Source organism: Erythrolamprus reginae, chromosome 8 (assembly GCF_031021105.1).
Source record: "Erythrolamprus reginae isolate rEryReg1 chromosome 8, rEryReg1.hap1, whole genome shotgun sequence".
Classification (NCBI taxonomy): domain Eukaryota; kingdom Metazoa; phylum Chordata; class Lepidosauria; order Squamata; family Dipsadidae; genus Erythrolamprus; species Erythrolamprus reginae.
This window is the reverse complement of record NC_091957.1, coordinates 11864340-11888537: the sequence shown is the minus strand read 5'-3', so window position 1 is coordinate 11888537 and position 24198 is coordinate 11864340. Positions and strand designations below refer to the sequence as shown.

Sequence of the window (24198 nt, the reverse complement as noted above, 5' to 3'; positions counted from 1 at the left end):
CAAGCATGGGGGAGTTAAGATATTCTTTTCCCCTAGGCCATTACAAGTTATGCATGGTATGTTTGTGTGTATGTTTGGTTTTACTATAAGGGTTTTTAGTTGTTTTATTAATTGGATTGTTACATGTTGTTTTTATTGTTGTTAGCCGCCCCGAGTCTGCGGAGAGGGGCGGCATACAAATCCAATAAATAAAATAAATAAATAAAAATAATAAACTACAGGTAAGTCCTTGACTTACAACAGTTGAGTGACCATTCAAAGTTTACGACAGCACTTATGATCCTTTTTTCCACACTTAGGACTGTGGTCAGGTGATCAAAATTCAAGATTGTTGGCAACTGACTTGTATTTATGACAGTTGCAATGTCCTGGGATCATGTGATCTGACCGACATGTTTGGGACCTTCGGATGAGCAAAGACAAGGGGGAAGCCAGGGGAAGTCAGTTTAGACTTAACAAACGCAGTGGATTTGCTTAACAATTGTGGCGAGGAAAGTCGTGCAGTGGGGCACAACTAACATGACTTGCTTAGCGACATCCATGCTGGGCTCAATTTGTGGTCGTAACTCAAGGATCAGCTGTGTAAGGTAGCCGGGAAATGTCTATGGAGGTTCTTGGTCATTGTTATGGCCCGCCAGCAGCCCTTGTAGCTGGTAGCGGATCCCATCCGAGAATATCATTGATGATGTTACCTTGTTTGGGTCACGGAATGTCTTCAAGAAAACCTCCAAGGTTGTCAACCTGAAAGGTGGATGGACTTCAACGCCCAGAATTCCCTAGTCCGCATGGAATTCTAGGCGGCGAATTCCACCCATCTTCCAAGTCGTCAAGCTGGAAAAATGTAAAAGGCAGTTCCTGTCTAGACCTTGTCAAGCGTAGAAGCGAAGTTGGCCCACATCTGGTTAAGCACTTGGTCTGAGAGACTGTCGACAGAAAATTCCGGCTTTCTTGGTCCAGCTAGTAAGCTGGAAAAACATCTGGAAGGAGATGATGGACAGCCATTTCTGTACCGTGTCCAGGAAAATCAGGTGGATGTTGGACCTGGGGGTTATGACCCGTCAGCAGCCTGTGCAGCTGGTAGCGGATCCTGCCTGAGATCAGGCTGATGAGGTGATGTGCGAGTATTCTGTGCAGCTGGTACCTGAGTCGGACAGTGAGGAGGTTGGGAGGACTCAGTGCCAAAGGTAGAGGTTCATCCTGGGCCTTCGGAATCTCCAGCACCTCACAGCAGTGATGAGGAGGAAGAGGCTCCATCTCTTTTTAATGCACAGGCATGCAGAGCTGCCAAAAGGCAGGAATGGCTACTCAAGAGGAGGTCTCCTCAGGAGTAAGGCTTGGGGCTAATTGGCCACTCACCATGCCTACTTAAGGGATGACAACAACAGCAAAAACTGCAGGAAACAGCGTCTACTTGTTAGGCGCCTTGTGGTGTGAAAACCTCTCAGCTTATCTGTTTAAGCTTTCTTCCTGTGGACTGCTTCAAGGCATTTTGCCAGCCCTTGTAAGCTTCTTGAGATATCCAAGACTAATTGCTTAGACTATATTTATTTATTAAATCAATTTGTCTGCTGCCCATCTCCCTAGGGGCTGTAAGTGACTTACAACAAAATTTATGACTTTATGGACTTCTGCTAGCTGTTAATGCCATGTAATTAATACAGTGGCACCTCTACCTAAGAACGCCTCTACTTAAGAACTTTTCTAGATAAGAACCGGGTGTTCAAGATTTTTTTTGCCTCTTAAGAACCATTTTCTACTTAAGAACTGGAGCCCGGAAAAAATTCCCAGGAAATTTGAGAGCGGCATGAAGGTCCGGCTAGTTTCTTGTCATTCCCCCTTTAATCCTGGCCATCTCAGGCTTTTCTGGGCTGCCAGAGGAGCCTTTCTATGGCGCTTAAGGAGGCTTTGGCAGCCCAGAGCGAACAAAACATTTTCCTTTCTCTGGTCGCTTGGAGAGGGAATAAACCTCTGCCAGCGCTGAGAAAAGAAATGCTCCTTTCGCTCTGGGCAACGACTGTCCTCCTCCTCCTCTTCCTCCTCCCACCCAAATTCCGAGCTTTTATTTCCTTCCTAATGGGTTTGCACACATTATTTGCTTTTACATTGATTCCTATGGGAAAAATTGCTCCTACTTACAAACTATTTTACTTAAGAACCTGGTCATGGAACGAATTAAATTCTTAAGTAGAGGTACCAGTGTACCTGGTTTTTCAGGAAAAGACTGCTTTAACTTGTGTTTGTGTGTGTCAGTTACTAATCAGGTTTATTAGTAGTTGTTCATTGAGTAGACAGAAGTTTGAACAAACCTGTGTATGTGCTACTTTCTTCGGGTCCGCAGTCATCCTTGTTTCCAGAAGTGACTGGACTTCCTTGTGTTTCTTTAAAGACCTTTTGCTTCTCCTGCAAAACGGCTTCTTCAGCTCTGAACGAACGCAGGTCCTTCCTACTATGCAGTCAGAGTTGAAGAAGCGAAACCTCTTCGAAGAAAAAACGAATCCAGTCGCCTCTTAGAAAAAGCAGCTTGGGGATAGCTGCCAATCAACTAATCGATGTGTCAATTTAAATGACCAAGGCTACCACGTGTTGTGGTTAGCTCTGGCCCAGCTCCTGCCCCAAGGACTGTGGATGTGGGGGAGACATCCACATGCTGCAGGCCTGTTTTGCCCCCGGTGGAATCTGCTGATGAAGGCTCCTCTGACCAAGAAGACATGAGTGACAGGGAGGAGGAGAGTGGGGCAGACAGCTCAGAAGGAGATCAATTATCTAGCTCCTCCTTGGTTTCAGAACAAGAGTTAATGATACAGCCACGCATGCGGAGAGCGATGCATAGGCAACAACAACTGAGAGATTATTATCAAAGAAAATGAGGCCACTTGTGGTTGGGTGGGGCTGTGGTAATTAGTGAGGCTGCTATAAATAGCAGCCTGTGGGTTTGGCCATTGTGGAGGATTATCTGATCATTGTGTTTCGTGCCTGCTTTACTGACTTTGACCTTTTGTGTGCTGATTTCCCCCCCCGCTTTGAAACTAAACCAGAGCAGTGTTTCACTTTGTGAAAGGACTGTGAATTGCCTCACAGCTGTAAGCTAAGTATCACAGAACTGATAAGGGACTTGTACAAATTACCAGTTTGTTTGGAGACGAGTGCTCTTTGCTATGCCAAAAGAGGGCTTAGTTTAACCCTGCTGTTCTGTTCGAAAAAAGTTCCTAATGTTATGTTCCCGGGTCACCCTGACCCGGACCGAAAACTCTTCATTTGCAGTGCTTATGTTTGGTCTTTTTGAAAGCTTTTTTCACCTGGAAACATGTTTGAACATTTCTGCACACAATGGAATGAAAATTGAACTGAAAAAATTAATCCTTATTGGTTTATTTTGCACATAAATGTGCCTCCCCCCCCCGTTTTTGTGAAAGTTTTTTCAATTTATGGATAGTTTTGCTTGCAAAATCCATTCTATTTTACTAAAGTTGGTGTGGGATTGGTAGCTTGAACATTTCTGCACACAATGATATGAAAATTGAACTGAGAAAATTAATCCTTATTGGTTTATTTTGCTCATAAATGGGCCCCCATGCTTATACTCAAATAGGCTTATACTCGAGTAGGCTTATACTCGAGTATAAAATGATATGGTCTTATATTCAAAAATAAACCAATAAGAATCATTTTTTTTCAGTTCATTTCTATTTTTCTTATGTTTAGGATTGTTCAATTTAGTATATCAAAACTTTTGAGTTTATTGATAATTTTGCCTGCAAAATGCATTCTATTTTACTATTCTATTTTGGTGTGGGATTGGTAGCTTGAACCTTTCTGAACATAATGATATGAAAATTAAACTGAAAAAATGATCCTTATTGGTTTATTTTGCTCATAAATGGGCCCCCATGCTTATACTCAAATAGGCTTATACTCGAGTAGGCTTATACTCGAGTATAAAACAATAAACCAATAAGAGTCATTTTTTTCAGTTCATTTATATTTTTCTTATGTTCAGGATTGTTCAATTTAGTATATCAAACCTTTTGGGGGAAAATTCCTTAGGGATTTGTAGCCTTAAAAAATATAAATTGACACGAAATTCAAAAAGGATGGGGGGAGGGGCTTTTTGATCAAAATAAAAATATAAGTCTCAATTTTTCCAGTTCAATTTTCATATCATTATGTTCATAAATGTTCAAACTAGTTTTCCAGTGGAAAAAGTTTTCAAAAAGACCAAATTCAAGTACCTAAAAAAAATCATTTTGATCCGGGTCTATATGACCCGAACAGAGTAAGTGTGACTTTTTTTTTGCCAAGAAAAAAAATTTTCCCCCACCCCCACAAATATTTTTTTGATGATCAGCATTGTTAAATTGAGTAAATGAATGCGTAAGATTTTAAAGAATATTTCGGATTTGGAGCATAAAAAAATAAAAAGTGAAAATTGTTGCAAGCAGCCAGGGGGGGGGGAGGCCTTATTTCTGATGTTAAAAAACCAGTAAGAATCATTTTTTTCAGTTCCTTTATATTTTTCTTATATTCAGAAATGTTCAAGGTACCATTCCCACACCAACTCCAGTAAAATAGACTGCATTTTGCAAGCAAAACTATCCATAAATTGAAAAAACTTTCACAAAAACGGGGGGGGGAGGCACATTTATGGGCAAAATAAACCAATAAGGATTAATTTTTTCAGTTCAATTTTCATTCCATTGTGTGAAGAAATGTTCAGACTACTTTCCAAGTGAAAAAAGCTTTCAAAAAGACCAAACATAAGCACTGCAAATGAAGAGTTTTCGGTCCGGGTCAGGGTGACCCGGGAACATAACATTAGGGAGTTTTTTTTTTTCAGCAAGAAAGAAACCTCCCACCCCCCAAAAAAAATTCTCATAGAGAGAACCCCTGAAATGATGAAAAGTCATGAAATTTCAAGTTTCAGATATGCAGGGAAAATTTTTTACAGGGTCTCAAACCTTGATTTCGGGTCTCACAGACCCGAACAGAACAGCAGGGTTAAGTGAATTTTCGTTATAAACATTGTTTTGAATTTTCAAACGTGTGTGTGTGTCTGAAATTTGTACCTGTGAATTTTTGGGAGGAGTCTACCCGAGACAGAACACCACGAAAGGAATCCAGCTGTGGGGACATGAGGCTGAACTGGGTCACGAGGTTTCAGCTCCTGGTCCAGGATGCGGCCTGCAAACGTTTGACCTTTTTTTCATGAACCGTCTTACCAAAATCTTTGGCGGCCTCCGTTGTCTTGCGAGGGGGGAAAAGCAGCTTTCCTCCCACAGTGCTCTTGGTGGGTCCCGAAGGAGAGGGATGAAAAATGGCGTTGCCAAAGGGGTTTTTTTCCCCAAAAGGCAGGTGGACTTCCTTTGTTCTTGGCTTGAAGACGTTTTGCTTCTCACTCCAGGAGCTTCCTCGGGTTCTGACTGAACGGTTGGGGGCGTGGGAAAGGTTTTATATTCTGTAAGAACAGAAGAAGCTTCTCGGATGAGAAGCAAAACATCCTCAAGGGGGAAAATAAAGTCCAATAGCCTTTTGGAGAGAGGTGGAAAGGTGGGATAAACCCCACAGGCATGAAAAGCTCACCTGTGTTTCTAGTCCTCAAGATTCCCTAAATCTCTCTTTTGGGAGGGAAAAAAGTCTTGCTTGCCAGCTGCGTACGCCTGCAGCCTGGCAAGAGTTATTATCACTCAAACCCATACAGCTTTTGTGACGGTTGCCGCCATTTTTTTGTTCCTCGACAGGCAAGGAAAATACCGTTGTGAAAAGGGAACCACGGGAGTCTTGTCGGAAAAGGTGATCCGCCTGGCACTGGAAGTGGCGGAAGAGACGGTGCAGACCATGGACACGTCTTGATTCCTGGCGGAGAGTCCGGGATGACACCATTGACGGGGACCGGGAGAGTATTTCCTTCGAAGTCGAAAATAACCTTTTGGAATGTTTACAATTATCAGATGGAATAAAACAAATAATGTAACAGGACAGGTGGTTCTTGGGAATTGGAGGCGGGCAGGGGAGAGTCTCCAAGTCCATCAGTCTCTCCCTGTTGCGACATAAACTTTGTGGGTTTGAATATATGGGGTCCTTGACTTATAACCTTTCACTTAGTGACTTTTCCAAAAGTTGGGTTATTGCAGTGCTTCTCAAATAGTGGGGTGGGTCCCCTTTTTGGGGGTGGGCGGAGAGATGCCTGGGGGGGGGGCATGACCCTAGGGAACATGCTTTTTTTTGCTGCAGGGAGTGGGGATTTTTTTCCACCGAACTATAGCACACAGTGCAGAGCAGGAGATATGAAGTGCATATAACAAACCCTTAAGAGACACCATGGAAAAATATTTAACAGAGAGGAAAATGCAGTGTTCCCTTGACTTTCGCGGGGGCTACGTTCCAAGACCACCCGCGACAGTCAAATTTCCGCGAAGTAGAGATGCTGCCTTCTTTTCCTTCCTTCCTCCCCCTCCCTCCTCCATTCCTGGGTTTACTTACCCCCAGAACCTGCAGGGGCAACGGGGCGGCAAGCAGGGGGCTTTGCTGTGCTCGCTGGGCGGCAGTAAGACTTGGTTTCAATTGGAGTGTACCAATGCTCCGAGAATTAAAGGGGAGGGATCGGGAGGCTGGGGCGGAAGTGGAGCTTTTATTTAAAGAAGCAGGACGGCTGGGATGGAGGAGAATTAAAACGCACAGTATTGTACATTGGGCGGCCCCGGAAAACCCTTGGTGTGCAAAAAAACCACGGAGTATTTTTAAAATATTTGTTTGAAAAACCATGATATAGAATTTTCGCAAATGTCGGACCTGCGAAAGTCAAGGGAACACTGTAAAGGAGGAGAGACGGAGATCATGAGACAAATGTAAGTCTCCCAAAAGCTAAGACAAGGAAATATGACGAAGAAGTGTAGCGCTTGGCTTCACTGTGACTACGGTGGGAGGTGAGGAAAGACCGGTATGTTTACCGTGTCTAAAAATGTTGGCAGCGGACAGCATGAAGCCAAATAAATTAAGGCGTCACTTAAACACATTACACCCCAATCGCACTGATAAAATGTGCTGAATATTGCACACAATTGTCCCAGTGGTGAGTGGGTGGTGCGTGAAATATGTTTATTCCTTACTGGGGGGGGGGCATAACAAAATAATTGAGAGGCACTGGGTTATTGCGTATTATGGCACTTTGTGGTTAGCCTAACGCCAGCTCTGATGTGTGGGGACCATCGATAGCCCAATTGTCCGTGCAAATACATCCTTCAACTTAATTTTTCATTTAGTGACCGTTCCAAGTTACAGCAGCCCTGGGGGGAAAAAAGTGATCCACAACTGTTTTTCACATTTTACACAACTTGTTGCGGTATCCTCCGTGGGCCAGCTGATCATAATTCGGACACTTAGCCATTGGTCTGGACTTGACGGTTGCAGGATCCCGGAGGTCACAAGACACTATTTTGCGACCGGCCCAAGACAATGGAATAGCCAGATTCACTTTACGACCGTGCTCCTTGCTGAAACCCCTCCTCACAATGATTCACTTAACAACAGTGGTGAGAAAAGTCATGAAGAAGGGGGCAAACCTCTCTTAACTAAAAAGCTCCCTTCACCGCAGTCTTCGCTTAGCGATGTAAAATTTGGGTTATGTTGTGGACACCTGGATCCTGCCGAGGGAAGTAGAATGTGTGAAAGGCGCTAGTTTTGAGCCCCTCGTCGACGCCAACTCAATGCTGGGACCGTTTTCTTTTTCCAAAGGAAACTTTTATTGGGTAAATTGTTTTAAATCCTGCCTACAAACGCACAGTTGCTTTTCCCTCCGTCCTTTTGTTAAAAGGACGACGAGATAAGCGCAAAGAGTCAGCCTTAACTGCGCACGAGAGAAAACGCAGTCAGGTGGAGTCAGAAAATCTACCTTTCGGAAATCCCCCGACAGCCCAAAACTTTTCCAAAGTTGTCACCCCCAAGACTAGTGTTCCCGCCCACCTCCCCCCCCAAAATATCATCTTCAGAACGGCGGAAAGTTTTCTGCAGCAGAAGAGAGTCGGTTTGCAACGTCTTCGCGAGAAATATTTCCAGGGCCTCTGGTCAGCCCCCCATATCCCACCTACCCTGCTTCGCAGTTTAAAATCCTTCGTTCCAAAACCGGTGACTTCAGTTTTGTTTTGCTAAAGCCCCTTGGAGATGCAAAAACCGTGCCGTAGGATAATCTTCTTTCCAGGAGAAAGTTTTTTCCCCGCCGTTCCTTTCTCTTCCTCCTCCTCTTACGACTACCCCTTCCACTCTCACGGCAGGGCCTCCAAAAATCCTGGTTGCAAGGGATGGCGATCCCAGAGTTAAGGCTCCGTCAGATTAAAAACAAAAAACAAAAAAAAACTTTAAGCCTTACATCTCCGGAACTCTTTTTAAGTTTGGATTTTTTTTCTTCTTTTCCTTCAGATCAGCTTGTTTAAAAAGTATTCACATTGGTAAATGAGTTTTCACAGTTTTTTTTAAAAAAATGCTGGGAATTCAAAGCCACTTTCCCTCCGGGTTTCAAAGCCTGTTGGGGTACCCCGAATTTTAGGGCTAGAGACGGGCTTTACAGGATGGAACCCCAACGCTTGTAGTCGGATCCGCGTTCATCGGGCGACATGGCGGCTGTGGCAATCTTGAACCAGGAAAAAAAATGTAACAAAACTCGACACTGAAAGCTCCACCTTGGTCTGAGCAGCCAGAGCTGATGACATACTGCAAAATAAATCGTCCTAGGGTTTGTTGAAAAAAAATAGTTTCTTCCTTGCCGCTTTCTTGCAACGGAGGGAACTATGGACTAAAATTAAAAACGCAGGTCAGGTGTCTTGTTGGTTTGTATTTAAAAAAAACAAAAACACAAAATTAAAATCTGAACTTGCTAATAATAACTGCTACAAGAAGCAAATAGCAGTTATACACATTACACCTCCCCACCCGCCCCGAACCCCCCCTCAATAATCTATTGCGATTCTTAACGTTAGGATTAAAGTTGATTTTCGCAAAGGAATTCATTTCCCCCGATATTTCATTCGTTAACAGATACAAAGGGTATGTCAAAAATACACCAACCAGAAACCCTCGAGCCTAACTTAGATTACACACAAAAACAGTTTGAAGAAAGATTCTTAAAAAATAAACAACAACAACAACAAATCCACGAGATCTACATCGGTAACATGTTATCCGTTTTTCGGAAGAGGCAAGCTCAATTCACGCTGGCATCGCACAGCCGTGGCTGGGAATCGGACGATCCGCCCGCTGAGCCCCCGTACAGAAATCGCGGCTCTTCCTAAAGGCGGCTCAGCTCAACTCCAAAGCCGCGTTTGAGTTCGATGAGGCACCGCTTGGTTTTCGTCCGAGACAGAAAGTTAAGTAAGACTAAAGATGGCCACGGTTCTCCTCGCAGGACGTGGAGCCGCCACGCTTCAAGTGCTGGACGTCCAGAGGTGCATCTGTTTCACTAGCTGGTGCACGTAGCCGATGTCGGGCCTCTGGTCTGGATCCGGGTAGATACACATGGTGACCAGCTCCCGCAGCTGTGAGGGGAGAAAGAGAGGTGGGGGCGTGAACGCAGACAACTCGCACAACTATCCATCCATCTGGACCAGGGGCATCAAACTTCAATCCAGCCTGTGGGACCGGCCTGGGAATATCAAAGGACCAGCCCACGGAGCCTCTGCCGCCGAAAACAGGCTGCGTGGGGCTCCTTTGCAGCCCATTTTCAGTTGTCTTCCTCCTCGTCATCTCTTTATCTCTTATTATCTACTTCTCTCGTGTATATCAATCATCCTTATCTATAGTATGAGTGATGGGATTTTAGATGAATGGTTTTAATTGTTTGGGGGTTTTAAATTAGATTTTACATTGGGTTTCTAACATTTTGTACATTTGTATTGATTTTATTGTGTGAGCCGCCTAGAAATCCAAATAAATAAATGAGAATTTCCAGGACGGAGTCTAGAATGCCTGGAGAACAGCCAACGGAGCTCCTTCGACCCAAGGAATGCTTGGCTGGCTTCTCTGGCGGGATTCCTAACGGGACTTTGGGCCTGTTTCCCAGATAGCGATTGGGCTGGAGCCATGCGTTGGGATGGGAAGAAGGAGAAGGAGAGGAGGAGGAGGAGGAGGAGCAGATTATGTTGAAGGAACGAAGGGAAGGAACAAAGGAAGGAAAAGAAGAGGAAGAGAAGAAGAGGAAGAGGAGGAGGAAGAAGAAGAGCAGCAGATTGTTGAAGGAACAAAGGGAAGGAACAAGAGGAAGAGAAGAAAAAGAAGGTGAAGTAGAGGAAGAGCAGAGGATTATGTTGAAGGAACGAAGAGACGGAACAAAGGAATGAAGGAAAAGAGAAGAAGAAAAAAGGTGAAGATCAGCAGATTATGTTGAAGGAACAAAGGAATAAAGGAAGAGGAGGAGGAGGAAGAAGAACAGGAGATTATGTTGAAGGAACGAAGGGAAGCAAAGGAATGAAGGAAGAGAAGAGGAAGAGAAGAAAAGGAAGGTGAAAAAGTGAAGGTGAAGTAGAAAAAGAAGAGCAGCAGATTATGTTGGAGGAACGAAGAGAAGGAACAAAGGAATGAAGAGAAGAGGAAGAAAAGAAGAAAAAGAAGGTGAAGAAGAGCAGAAGATTATGTTGAAGGAACGAAGGGAAGAAACAAAGGAATGAAGGAAGAGGAGGAGGAAGAGGAGGAGGGAAGAAGGAGAAAGAGAGAGGTTTCCCCAGCCAACTTGAGTCAACTTGTTCTCCCGAAACCTCTTTCTGCAAAGAGTTTGCTTCAGGCCCGGGAAGCTACTGGAGATGGACAAACCTGCCCCACGGTGACCCACTTGCGCCTTTGCTCGCATAATCAGCGGTGGGAGAACGGGCTCTTTTCATTTTGCACTTGAAAGACCTGGTGCTTTTAATTACAAGCCCCCCGGGAAAGCGAGCGGCACGTACCCCATGGCACGGAGGAAAAACAGCCGTGGTGGACCGCTTGATCTTCTATCTCAACACCACCACTTTCCTCAGCAGCCAGAGAGGTAATTATTTTAATGGTAATTAGAAGGATGGCCGTCCCACATCCAGGCCTGGTGGATTGAGCAATGCTTTCCGGGGAGAGGTCAATGGCCTAGGAGGGCTGGAGGGGGGGGAGAGGCTCGGCCCAGGGCAATTTGGATGGCGCTGCAGGAAGTTTCAACCACGGTGCCTTGTTGTTACACCTGTGCTCCAGTTGCATTAATTTGAAGGCATGGAATCGAGGAATTAGCATCGCTTTATCAAAACTCTTGGTAAGGGCCACACCTGGAATCCTGCAACCAAGTTTGATCATCACACTACAAAAAAGAAAAGATGTGTCTGGGGTGTAACAATTTTGGTTTGGCTGCGAGTTTGTGTTCTGGTCATGTGTTTATGGTGTTTTGTCAGTTTGCTTTGTGTGTGTTTCGGAGGGGGGGTGCAGCAGTTGGAGCCACTGCTGTAGTTTGGCTTCTGGGTGATGGTTGTATTTGGTCTGTAGGGTGGGTGTGGGTTTGGGTCTGGTGGAGGTGATTGGTGGTAAGTGTCCTGTGTCCTGTGTTGTTCTGGTTTCAGTTTGTATGGCTGGGATACTGTTTGTTAATGACCCCAGACACACATTACAAAACAGCTAAGTAGTCTGCAAGCTCCAACTACCCAGGATATCACCCCCATTCCACAAACATCAACTAATCAGCCTACATCAATTACATCAATGATCCCAGGTATTACCCCACTGATTCACCAGGAACTTTCAACACAGCTTGCAGCGGCTGAGCCAGCACTCCACACCCACCCACCCACCAGTATTTATAGAGGGAAGGCAGCTCAGGTCTTGCTGTGTTCGCCCTGGCACAAGGACAAAAGCACCAGCCTGAAGATGACGAGTGGGACCTCGTCGAAACGTCACCAGAAATCTCTGAAACTTACACGGGAAGAAACCCGAATATGCCAAGACCTTCATACCTGTACCCGTGAAAATCTACGAAAACATATACATACATACATACATACATATACACGTGCACACACACATATATATGTTTTTGTAGATTTTCATGGGTATATGTATGTAGATTGTTCTGAGTATGGATGGATGTAGATTGTTCTGAGTTCAAAATATTACAGGGGGAAAAACCCGAACTCAGAACAATCTACACACGCACACACACACACATATATATATTTATATACCACCCTTCTCCTAATGGACTCAGGGTGGCGTACAACAATAAAAATACAATAATCAATTAAAAAACCCCAATATTAAAACATTCCTACATCATTCATTCATTACTACTGGCTGGAGCAGAGTGTAACGTTCAACGGCCCCAGGCCTGCCGGCAGAGCCGTGTTTTTAAGGTCTTGGGATGCCATGAGGACTGGAGCCACCACAGAGAAGGCCCTTCCCTGTGGCCCCGCCAGCCAGCATTGCTTGACTGACAGGGCTTGGAGAAGGCCAACTCTGTGGGCTCCGATTGGTCGCTGGGATGGGTGAGGCAGAAGACGGTCCTGTAAATAAGCCCCTGTGACCTCCTTCTTCTCTCCCTGGCATCCTCTCCTGCTCTCAAAGACCCCCAGCCAGAGGTGGGCTTCACGTACTGTTGCAACTGGTTTACCCAGCACTGGAATCCATCCGCACAACCTCAAACAACACGGCAATTCGCTCCCACATGCAGGTCACTGCTACAGGTTCGGCCGAACTAGATGAATCCCACCAGCCTACAATTTGTACCCAGCTTGAAAACTCAACAGGAAATTATTATAATTTTTTTCCCTAGCGTGACTTTGCAAGTTTTCTCCCCTCTCGCCCGCACCACTGTCAAAGCTTTGGTAGCGGGTGAAAATTCTACGCTTTGGCCAGGAAACATAGAAGATTGACGGCAGAGAAAGACCTCGTGGTCCATCTAGTCTGCCCTTGTACTATTTCCTGTATTTTATCTTGGGATGGATCTATGTTTATCCCAGGCATGTTTAAATAATAATAATAATATTATTATTATTATTATTATTATTATTATTATTATTATTATTATTATTATTATTATTATTATGTCAATACAACACAGCAAACGAGATCACTATGCTGGATTTCGTATTTCATCACCAGTCAGGCGCTTCCCAAGCACCTAGGACTGTGTGATGTAGCGGCAAATTATATTTGCCGATCCCAGTAAAGCGGCCTTTTGCAATTGACAGATGGAGATTTTGTTAATTCTGATGGTTTTCAAATTATTATTATTATTATTATTATTATTAGTAGTAGTAGTAGTAGTAGTAGTAGTAGTAGTAGTAGTAGTAGTAGTAGTATTTATTAGATTTGTATGCCGCCCCTCTCCGTAAATTCAGTTCCTGTGGATTTACCAACCACGTCTGCTGGAAGTTTTTCCAACATCTACAACTCTTTCAGTAAAATAATATTTTCTCACGTTGCTTCTGATCTTTCCCCCAACTAACCTCAGATTGTGTCCCCTTGTTCTTGTGTCCACTTTCCTATTTAAAACACTTCCCTCCTGAACCCTATTTAACCCTTTCACATATTTAAATGTTTTGATCATGTCCCCCCTTTCCCTTCTGTCCTCCAGACTATATAGATTGAGTTTTATGCTTAAGACCTTCCACCATTCTTGTAGCCCGTCTTTGGACCCATTCAATTTTATCCATATCTTTTTGTAGGTGAGGTCTCCAGAACTGGACACAGTATTCCAAATGGGGTCTTACCAGCGCTCTATACAGCGGGATCACAATCTCCCTCTTCCTGCTTGTTATTTATTTATTTATTTATTCATTCATTCATTCATTCATTCATTCATTCATTCATTCATTCATTCATTCATTCATTCGATTTTTATGCCGCCCTTCTCCTTAGACTCAGGGCGGCTTACAACATGTTAGCAATAGCACTTTTTTAACAGAGCTAGGCTATTGCCCCCACAATCCGGGTCCTCATTTTACCCACCTCGGAAGGATGGAAGGCTGAGTCAACCTTGAGCCGGTGATGAGATTTGAACCGCTGACCTTCAGATCTACAGTCAGCTTCAGTGGCCTGCAGTACAGCACTCTACCTGCTGCGCCACCCCCCCGGCTCTCTTTATACCTCTAGCTATGCAGCCAAGCATTCTACTCGCTTTCCCTACTGCCTGACCGCACTGTTCACCCGTTTGGAGACTGTCAGAAATCACCGCCCCTCAATCCTTCTCTTCTGAAGTTTCCTTCCAGGGAAGGAACTCACCTTCTCGGAGTAATGTTCGGTTGGCAGAGGTGGGTAATCGCACTGCTCGATCTTCTGACAGAGGGAGAAGAGGTTCATTTTATCGCCGTAGAAGGGGCTCTGGAGAGCTGCCATCTGGAAACGAAAGCGTTTGAAGAGTGAGGGAGCCAGAAGAGATTGAAGGAGGAGGTGCCCATCAAAGACTGGCAAAATCCATCCCTGCCAGGCTTCAAAATATATTTTGAGGTTTCGTTAGCCAAACGTCCAGATACACAAGGGTCTCTCGATCTGGGCACAAGCAAAAGGGTGCCAATTGGAACAAACTAGTGGGCTAACAAAATCTCTAGATCCCCATTCCTGAGACAGCTTGCTTCCAGAAGTTGTGAATGCTCCAACACTGGAAGTTTTTAAGAAGATGTTGGATAACCATTTTTCTGAATTGGTGTAGGGTTTCCTGCCTAAGCAGGGGGTTGGACTAGATTAGAAGACCGCCAAGGTCCCTTCCACCTCGGTTATTCTATTCTTATTCTAATTATTATTCTATTCTATATTCTATTCTAATTATTATTCAATTCAATTTTCTCTTCTACTCTAATTATTATTCCATTCCATTATTCTATTCTATTCTAATTATTATTCTATTCTATTCTAATTATTCCATTCAAATTATTCTATTCTATTCATTATTCTGTTCTATTCTAATTACTATTCCATTCTAATTATTCTATTCTATTCAATATTCTGTTCTAATTATTATTCCGTTCTAATTATTCCATTCTGTTCCAATTATTATTCCATTCCATTCTATTCCAATTCCAGTATTATTCTATTCTACTCATTATTCTAATTATTATTTTATTGTAATTATTATTCCATTCTAATTATTCTATTCCATTCCATTCTAATTATTATTTTATTCTATTCTATGCCCGGGCAAGGAGGGGTTTGCAAAGCTATTCCTGGATTGGAGACAAACCTCCTAAGACAGGATTCATGACTCCTACAATGGAAGGTGGCTCAGCTCGGCGGGAGGAATAGTAATAAGATATACCACTTCCTATTGCTTTTCCAGCCCTCTCTAAGCAGTTTACAGAATCAGTCTATCTCCCCCAACAATTCGGGTCCCTCATTTGACCCACCTTGGAAGGACGGAAGGTTGAGTTCAACCTTCGAGCTGGTGGTGAGATTTGAACTGCTGAACTGCAGCTAGCAGGTAGCTGAAGGAGCCTGCAATGGTGCACTCTAACCACTGAGCCATACCGGCTCAAAAGAGAAAAGGAAGGAAGGGAGGGAAGGAAGGAATAGCAATGGCAACAAGATATACCACTTCCTAGTGCCTCTCTAAGCGGTTTGCAGAATCAGCTTCTTGCCCCCAACAATCTGGGTCCTCATTTGACCCACCTCGCAAGGATGGAAGGCCGAGTTCAACCTTCGAGCCGGTGGTGAGATTTGAACTACTGAACTACAGCTAGCAGTTAGCTGAAGGAGCCTGCAGTGCTGCACTCTTAACTACCGGGAGAGGGGAGCTGCGGACCCCCTCCCCCCAGATATCCACGGAGGATTCAAAGCGGCCTTTCTTCAACCCAACCCTACAAAGGAGACAATGACCATCTCTCTCTCTCTCTCTCTTCCCTGCCTTAGAGGCCTGTGTTCAAAGAGAATGCCGCGAGCAATTGAGCCACGCCAAGCTCGGTGGGCGAGGCAGCCCCCCCACAACCCCGTCCCCCATTCCCGGTCTCCTCGGCAAACCTGACAGCTTATTAATCCTTAATGCCATTCAAGGGCTCCCTGTCAGTCTTGCTATCCTACGCTGCCCCAGACAATGAAAGACACCCCCCTTCCTTCTCCTCCTCATTAAGCACTATTGGATAATTGTGGATATTATCCACTCTGGCCCGATAATCCTTCCCCCCCCCCCCCGAACTCATTTTGAGGCCAGGCGGTACAGATCGGGGACTTTTGTCTTCCTCGGCGCTCCCGGCTTTAATTAGGAGTTTTGATTGTGGTTAAGTCATCGGCAGCCCAACCTCCCGAGCTTCAAAGAGGGTCTTCTATCGACAGGCTAGTTTTGGGGGAGAAATGGGGGTTTTTTTACCCTGCAAAGCCTTGCTTGAGATATATTTATATTTATTTTTACAGTGGTACCTCTACTTAAGAACTTAATTCGTTACGTGACCAGGTTCTTAAGTAGAAAAGTTTGTAAGTAGAAGTCATTTTTCCCATAGGAATCAATGTAAAAGCAAATAATGCATGCAAACCCATTAGGGAAGAAATAAAAGCTCGGAATTTGGGTGGGAGGAAGAGGAGGAAGAAGAGGAGGAGGACAGTCGCTGCCGAAGGAAGAAGGTGAGGTGAAGGGAATTTTTAAAAAACCACAAATGCACCATCGAAAGGCTTCTCTGTCAGCCCAGAAAACCCCCAAAATGGGCGGGATTAAAGGGAGAATGGCAGGAAACTGGCCGGGCCTTCGTGCCGCTCTCAAATTTCCTGGGAAATTTTTCCAGGCTCAGGTTCTTAAGTAGAAAATGGTTCTTAAGAAGAGGCAAAAAAAAATCTTGAATAACCGGTTCTTATCTAGAAATCCTATCCTTTTCTTTATATATATTACTATTTGTCAATTCTCTTCAATGTGTATTGTGTATTGGACAAAATAAATAAAATGAAAGAAAGAAAGAAAGAAAGAAAGAAAGAAAGAAAGAAAGAAAGAAAGAAAGAAGGGAAATTAATGACCACTGAAAAAAAGGTTGTAAAATTGGACCGGCCATGCGGGCGACCTTGTTTTACAACTGTCATAAATTACAACCATGGCAGGTAGGATATTATCATGTTTGCAAGTTATATCTCTGGTTCCATATGAGAGAAAAGCAATGACAGAGACTTACCTCGTATAGTAAACAGCCCAAAGACCAGATATCTGATTTAAAATTGTAGCCATTTTCATGTATTCTTTCCGGGGACATATAATATGGTGTTCCCACTGTAACAGACAAGTCAAGACAAGGAAATTAGAATCTGCGAAGCTTGGCTTTACTGGGGCAACTTAATGCTGCATGCCAACAACGTCGCCCCCAAAGTGCACGACATCCCCCATTCTTTCTAAAGAAAGACATAGAAACATAGAAGATTGATGGCAGAAGAAGACCTCATGGTCCATCTAGTCTGTCCTTATACTATCTCCTGCATTTTATCTTAGGATGAATATATGTTTATCCCAGGCATGTTTAAATTCAGTTATTGTGGATTTACCAACCACATCGGCTGGATGTTTGTTCCAAGCATCTACAACTCTTTCAATAAAATAATACTTTCTCATGTTGCTTCTGATCTTTCCCCCAACTCACCGCAGATTGTGCCCCCTTGTTCTTGGGTTCACTTTCCTATTAAAAACTCCTCCTGAACCTTATGCAACCCGTTAACATATTTAAATGTTTCGATCATGTCCCCTCTTTCCCTTTTGTCCTCCAGACTATACAGATGGAGTTCACGAAGTCTTTCCCGATAAGTTTTATGCTTAAGACCTTCCACCGTTTTTGTAGCCCGTCTTTGAACCCGTTCAATTTTATCCATATCTTTTTGTAGGTGAGGTCTCCAGAACTGAACACAGTATATTCCAAATGTGGTCTCACCAGCGCTCTATACAGCGGGATCATAATCTCCCTCTTCCTGCTTGTTATACCTCTAGCTATGCAGCCAAGCCTTCTACTTGCTGACTTTTTTGACTTGTTGCCTGGCACTGTGCCAGCTAGGGGATAAGAAAAGACCAGGGTGATGTAATGTGGCATGACAACCACGTTGTCCCAAAATGTCTGTTCTCTCCAGGGAAAACATAGAAACATTGAAGAAACATAGAAGGCTGACGGCAGAAAAAGACCTCATGGTCCATCTAGTCTGCCCTTGTACTATTTCCTGTATTTTATCTTACAATATGTTTATTCCAGGCATGTTTAAATTCAATGACTGTGGATTTATCAAAACTTTTTTTTTCTTTTGGCCTGCCACAAAGCCAGCTTGTGTTTGGAAAAAGACTGGAGGGGATGACATGCGACATAATGCTACATTCCGACAATGTTAGCCCCACAGTGCACGGCATTGTCTGTTGTTTCAAGGGAGAAAAAAATCTGACTTTTTTAGCCTGGTGATCAAAACCAGAACAATTCCCTTCTTCCCCACTTGGTCTGACGGTATAGGTCAGTGATGGCAAACCTATGGCATGGGGGCCACAGGTGGCACGCGGAGCCATATCTGTTGGCATGCAAGCCGTTGCCCTAGCTCAGCTCCAATGTGCAGGTGTGGGTCGGCTAGACGATTTTTGGCTCGCACAGAGGCTCTGGGAGGGCGTTTTTGGCTTCCAGAGAGCCTCTGGGGTGATGGGGGAAGGCGTTTTTACCTTCCCCTGGCTCCAGGGAAGCCTTTGGAGTCTGGGGAGGGCGAGCCTACTGGGCCCACCAGAAGTTGGGAAACAGGCCATTTCCGGCTTCCAGAGGGCTTCTGGTGGAGTGGGGGAAGCTGTTTTCACCATCCCCAGGCATTGAATTATGGCTGTGGGCACTCGTTCATGCACGAAAGCGCGCATGCACACTCTATCTATCTATCTATCTATCTATCTATCTATCTATCTATCTATCTATCTATCCATCTATCTATCCATCTATCCTATCTATCTATCTATCTATCTATCTATCTATCTATCATCTATCTATCTATCTATCTATCTATCTATCTATCTATCTATCTATCTATCTATCTATCTATCTATCTATTTGATTTTTTATGCCGCCCTTCTCCTTAGACTCAGGGCGGCACTTTTTAACAGAGCTAGGCTATTGCCCCCACAATCCGGGTCCTCATTTTAACCACCTTGGAAGGATGAAAGGCTGAGTCAACCTCTATTCCAAATTCTATTCCATTCTCTATTCTATTCTATATCTATTCTCTATTCCACTCTACTGTACTCTACCCTACCCTACTCTACCCTACATTCTATTCTCTGTCTATTCTATTCCCATTTCTATTCTAACCTAGTATTAAGGAGAAATTTCCTAATAGTGAGGACAATTAACTAGTGGAGCAGATCGCCTCTGGAAATCGTGGCCGCTCCATCACTGGACATTTTTAAAGAAGAGAGTAGAGAGTCCCTTGTCTGAGAGGAGGGTGTGGGTTCTCCTGCTTGACCAGGGGGCTGGACTAGAGGATCTCCAAAGTCCCTCCCAGCTCTATTCTAATGATCCTCACGATTCCAAGCTCTGGAACTGACAAGGCCTTTGAAGTTTCTCCCGCCAGCTGTAGGCTGAAGCCTGGGCCTGAAACCCCTGAAAATACAGGCGGGTGGGCGCACGAGGCTCCCGAGCCGTCGGCGTAATTTGCCGTGCCGAGCCCCCCTCCCCCATCTCCGGTGAAGAAGAACGCGCGGGCAAATCTCTCCATTTTTCTCCCCCCCCCCCTTCTTTCATTACTCCGGCATGTCCTGTCACTTAATTTTTATGTATGCGATCCTTCCTGACAAATTTGATCCGCCGGCAGGTAATGCGTTTGACGTACATCCTCTTCCTTGCTCTAATTACAGCTTCTGTTTTTGACACAGAGGCGTCTGCCCTGCCGGAGCCGAGAGTACACCTGTCAGACAAGTTGTGGCACTGCCTAATGCCCTTTTATGCCGGTTTGATGTTGGCAAATATGGAGGAGGTGGAGGTGGTGGAGGAAAAGGGGGGAGAAAAATAATAAAATGAGGTGCATTTATTTGCATAAGCTCCGCTGCTCGGAGCACTGGCCTGCCAAGCCTTCGGTACTTGAGAGTTCAGGATGGTTGCCGGGGCAACCGGGAATATAGAAAGGCATCAGGATCGCACAGGAAAAGACAGGCCGCAGAGGTCTCTCCTGTTTCGATGGTGACCCAAAAGTCCCAGATAAAAACTGATCCGGGAAGATTACGCCACGGGGAAAGGGGTGTGGAAGCGAAGTTGAAATGGCACCTGTGGAAACCACGGGATTTTGGGGAGGGGGAGATAAAAAGAAAAGGTGCCCTGAGTCCGAAAGGAGTTGGGCAGCTCACAAATCTAATAAATTAAATTTTGAAAGGGGTAAAAGGAAGAGGGGAGGGAGAAAGAAGAAGAGAAGGGAGAAAGGAAAAGGGAGAAGGAAGGAGAAGAAGGGAGAAGAAGAGAGTAGAGAAAGAAGAGGAAAGAGAGAAAGGAGAAGGAAAAGAGAGAAGAGGATAGGAGAAGGGAGAAGTGAATGGAGAAGAAGAGAGTAGAGAAGGGAGAGGGAAGGGAGAAGGAAAGAGAAGAAGGGAGAAGAAGAGAGTAGAGAAAGAAGAGGGAAGGGAGAAGGAAGGAGGGAAAAGAGAGAAGAGGTGAGGAGAAGGGAGAAGTGAAGGGAGAAGAAGAGAGTAGAGAAGGGAGAGGGAAGGGAGAAGGAAAGAGAAGAAGGGAGAAGAAGAGAGTAGAGAAAGAAGAGGGAAGGGAGAAGGAAGGAGGGAAAAGAGAGAAGAGGTGAGGAGAAGGGAGAAGTGAAGGGAGAAGAAGAGAGTAGAGAAGGGAGAGGGAAGGGAGAAGGAAAGAGAAGAAGGGAGAAGAAGAGACAAGGAAGAAAGAAGAGGGAAGGGAGAAGGAAGGAGGGAAAAGGAAGAAGAGTGGAAGGGAGAAGAGGAGAAGGGAAAAGTGAAGGGAAAAGAAGAGCGTAGAGAAGGAAGAGGGAAGGGAGAAGGAATGAGAAAAAGGGAGAGATGAAGGGAGAAGAGAGTATAGAAGAAAGAGGGAGGGAAAAGGGAGAAGAGAAGAGAGAAAGGAGAAGGAAGCAAGAAGGAGCAAGAGGGAAGGAAGAAGAGAAGGGAGAAGAAGGAAGAAGGGAAGGAAGAAAGGAAATGGAAGAGGGGAAATGGGAGAAGAAAAAGAAGGGAGAGGTGAAGGGGGAAGAAGAGAGTAGAGAAAGAAGAGGAAAGAGAGAAAGGAGAAGGGGAAAAGGGAGGAAAGGGAAGGGCTAGGTGAGGACTACCCACAACGCAGGCCAAACCAGGGCTTGAGGGGAGGGGTCTGCCCAGCTTTACCTAAGGAATGTGCAGCAGTGGTTTTCGAGCTGAAGAAGCGGCCCAGGCCCAAGTCTCCCAACTTCACGACTCCCGTAGCTGTGATGAAGACATTGGCTGGTTTGATGTCTGGGAGGGGAGAGGAGAGGAAAAGAGAGAGAAAATCAGAAATAGTAACAGCAATAGCACTTAGGCTTATATACTGCTTCCCAGTGCTTTCCAGCCCTCTCTAAGCGATTTACAGAGAGAGTCAGCCTCTTGCCCCCAACAATCTGGGTCCTCATTTTGACCCACCTCACAAGGATGGAAGGCTGAGACAACCTGGAGCTGGTCAGAATCGAACTGATGGCAGTAGGCAGATTCAGCCTACAATACTGCATTCTAAACACTGTTCCATCACAGCTTCCTTTCTTCTTTCTCATTTCCCTTCCTTTTCATCTTTCCTTCCTTCCTTCCTTCCTTCCTTCTCATCTTTCCTTCCTCCCTTCCCTCCTCCCTCCCCCCTTCCTTCCTTCTTCCCTTCCCTCCCTCCCTCCCTGCCTTCCTTCCTTCTTTCCTTCCTTCCTTCTCATCTTTCCTTCCCTCCTCCCTTCCTCCCATCCTCCCTCCCCCCTTCCTTCCTTCTTTCCTTCCTTCCCATCTTTCCTTCCTTCCTTCTTTCCTCCCTCCCTCCCCCCTTCCTTCCTTCTTTCCTTCTCATCTTTCCTTCCTTCCTTCTCATCTTTCCTCCTTCCTTCCTTCCTTCTCATCTTTCCTTCCTTCCTTCTTTCCTCCCTCCCTCCCCCCTTCCTTCCTTTTTTCCTTCTTTCCTTCCTTCCTTCTCATCTTTCCTTCCTTCCTCTCTTCCCCCCCTTCCTTCCTTCCTTCCTTCCTTCCTTCCTTCGCAATAGACTCATATACCGCATCACAGTGCTTTAAAGCCCTAAACTAAGCCGTTTACAGAGTCAGCCCCCAACAATCTGGGTCCCTCATTTTATCCATCTCAGAAGGATGGAAGGCTGAGTCAATTTTGAGCCTGGTGGGATTTGAACTGCTGAATTACAGCTAGCAGTCAGCAGAAGCAGCTTGCACTACTGCGCACTAACCACTGCGCCACCATGGCTCATAGAGAGTAGATTTTTTGGATCCGTTTCTTCTCTACCGATTGAGCTGCCCCAAGGATAGGGAGGGTGCTTTGATCCGCACCCAAGATATTTTTTGGGGGGGGCGGGGGCGCTCGCGGCTGATTTAAAACAGTCCCTTCTTAGCCCCTTTTCCAGGTTTATATTCATTTGACCGATTTATTAAATTTAGATGCTGTCGAGCTTGGAAAAAAGAGCCATTAAAAACTTCCACCCGCAAACCCCCCCCCCCCCCCCCCGCGCAGAACTCAATGGCTTTAAAGCAGCCGTATAAACCTGCATGAGACCACCAAGCGTTAAAATGCTCTGAAGGCCGCTTTTATCTCCCCCAGCCTTTGAACTTTCCCGGAAACCTGAAAATTCATCCCTGTGCAGAATATTTAAACCTCCTACTTAATTCCGATAACGTCAGAAGGGCAATGAAGGGAACCTGGGCGAGTTTTTCCAGCACTTGTATCTTCCCAAAAATCTCTCTCTTTTTCCTGAGGTTCAAAACCTTTAAAGACCCCCTCGAAAGAGAAAGAGGAGATTGTGGCTCCCTGCTGCCTCCCAACTCAACGACCCCCCCCCCCACACACACACACTCCCAACAGCATGGTGGAAATTCACCTCCGTACTCAACCCGACGGATGATTCTCCTACTCAGCCCGACGGATGGAAATTCACCTCCATACTTGGCCCAATGGCGGGTGGAAATTCACCTCCATACTTGGCCCGATGGTGGGTGAAAATTCACCTCCATACTTGGCCCAATGGCGGGTGGAAATTCACCTCCATACTTGGCCCAATGGCGGGTGAAAATTCACCTCCATACTTGGCCCAATGGCGGGTGGAAATTCACCTCCATACTTGGCCCGATGGTGGGTGAAAATTCACCTCCATACTTGGCCCGATGGCGGGTGGAAATTCACCTCTGTACTTGGCCCGATGGCGGGTGGATATTCTCCCCCGTACCTGGCCCTATGGCAATTGAAAATTCACCCCCATACTTGGCCTAACGGTGGGTGGAAATACACCGCCATATTTGGTCTGACAGCAGGTGGAAATTCACCTCCATACTTGGCCCGATGGCGGGTGGAAATTCACCTCCATACTTGGCCCGATGGCGGGTGGAAATTCACCTCCATATTTGGTCTGACAGCAGGTGGAAATTCACCTCCATACTTGGCCCAATGGCGGGTGGAAATTCACCTCCATACTTGGCCCGATGGTGGGTGGAAATTCACCTCCATACTTGGCCCGATGGTGGGTGAAAATTCACCTCCATACTTGGCCCAATGGCGGGTGGAAATTCACCTCTGTACTTGGCCCGATGGCGGGTGGAAATTCACCTCTGTACTTGGCCCGATGGCGGGTGGATATTCTCCCCCGTACCTGGCCCTATGGCAATTGAAAATTCACCCCCATACTTGGCCTAACGGTGGGTGGAAATACACCTCCATATTTGGTCTGACAGCAGGTGGAAGTTCACCTCCGTACGTGGCCCAATGGCGGGTGGAAATTCACCTCCGTACTTATTGTGGTGGTGGGTCTTTCAGACTGGATTCTTTGCAAACTGGATGCCAGGAAAGACCCATTCAATCAGCATTGCTGCCCCCTACCTCAAAGTGGATATCTACACAATTGTTTCTGCGAGGCAGATGCTTCCTAATTGCAACTCGTCGTTACCACAAAAATAAAAATGAAGTTGCTGAGTAATTCAGGTTACCTCGGTGCATCACCCTGCGGGAATGCATGTGTTCCACCGCGCTGCACAACTGCACAAAGTATTTCCAAACGGTCCGTTCGGGGATGAGCCGTTTCTGCTTCTTAAAATACTGGGAGGGGGTGAAGACAGAAAATAACAACAATGAAAATACACGGGAG

At 45.3% G+C, this 24198-nt stretch overlaps 2 protein-coding genes across 6 annotated transcripts in view; one reads left to right on the top strand and one right to left on the bottom strand.

The window, feature by feature from the left end:
- Positions 1 to 5968, top strand: part of PSMB7 (proteasome 20S subunit beta 7) — a 50588-nt gene extending 44620 nt beyond the window's left edge. The window contains exon 8 of the mRNA XM_070758856.1: positions 5736 to 5968. Within this exon, the coding sequence (XP_070614957.1) occupies positions 5736 to 5847 (112 nt within the window). The 3' untranslated portion in view covers positions 5848 to 5968. The remainder of the gene's footprint in view (positions 1 to 5735) is intronic.
- Positions 5969 to 7712: 1744 nt separating this feature from the next.
- The window catches only part of NEK6 (NIMA related kinase 6), an 82363-nt gene continuing 65877 nt past the window's right edge, over positions 7713 to 24198 (bottom strand). For all 5 annotated transcript variants that reach the window (XM_070758853.1, XM_070758855.1, XM_070758854.1 and 2 more), the window contains exons 6-10: positions 24041 to 24149; positions 21233 to 21340; positions 17073 to 17167; positions 14212 to 14325; positions 7713 to 9521 (exon numbers count right to left, since the gene is read on the bottom strand). In XM_070758853.1, coding sequence (XP_070614954.1) covers positions 9411 to 9521; positions 14212 to 14325; positions 17073 to 17167; positions 21233 to 21340; positions 24041 to 24149 — 537 coding nt within the window. In that variant the 3' untranslated portion in view covers positions 7713 to 9410. The remainder of the gene's footprint in view (positions 9522 to 14211; positions 14326 to 17072; positions 17168 to 21232; positions 21341 to 24040; positions 24150 to 24198) is intronic.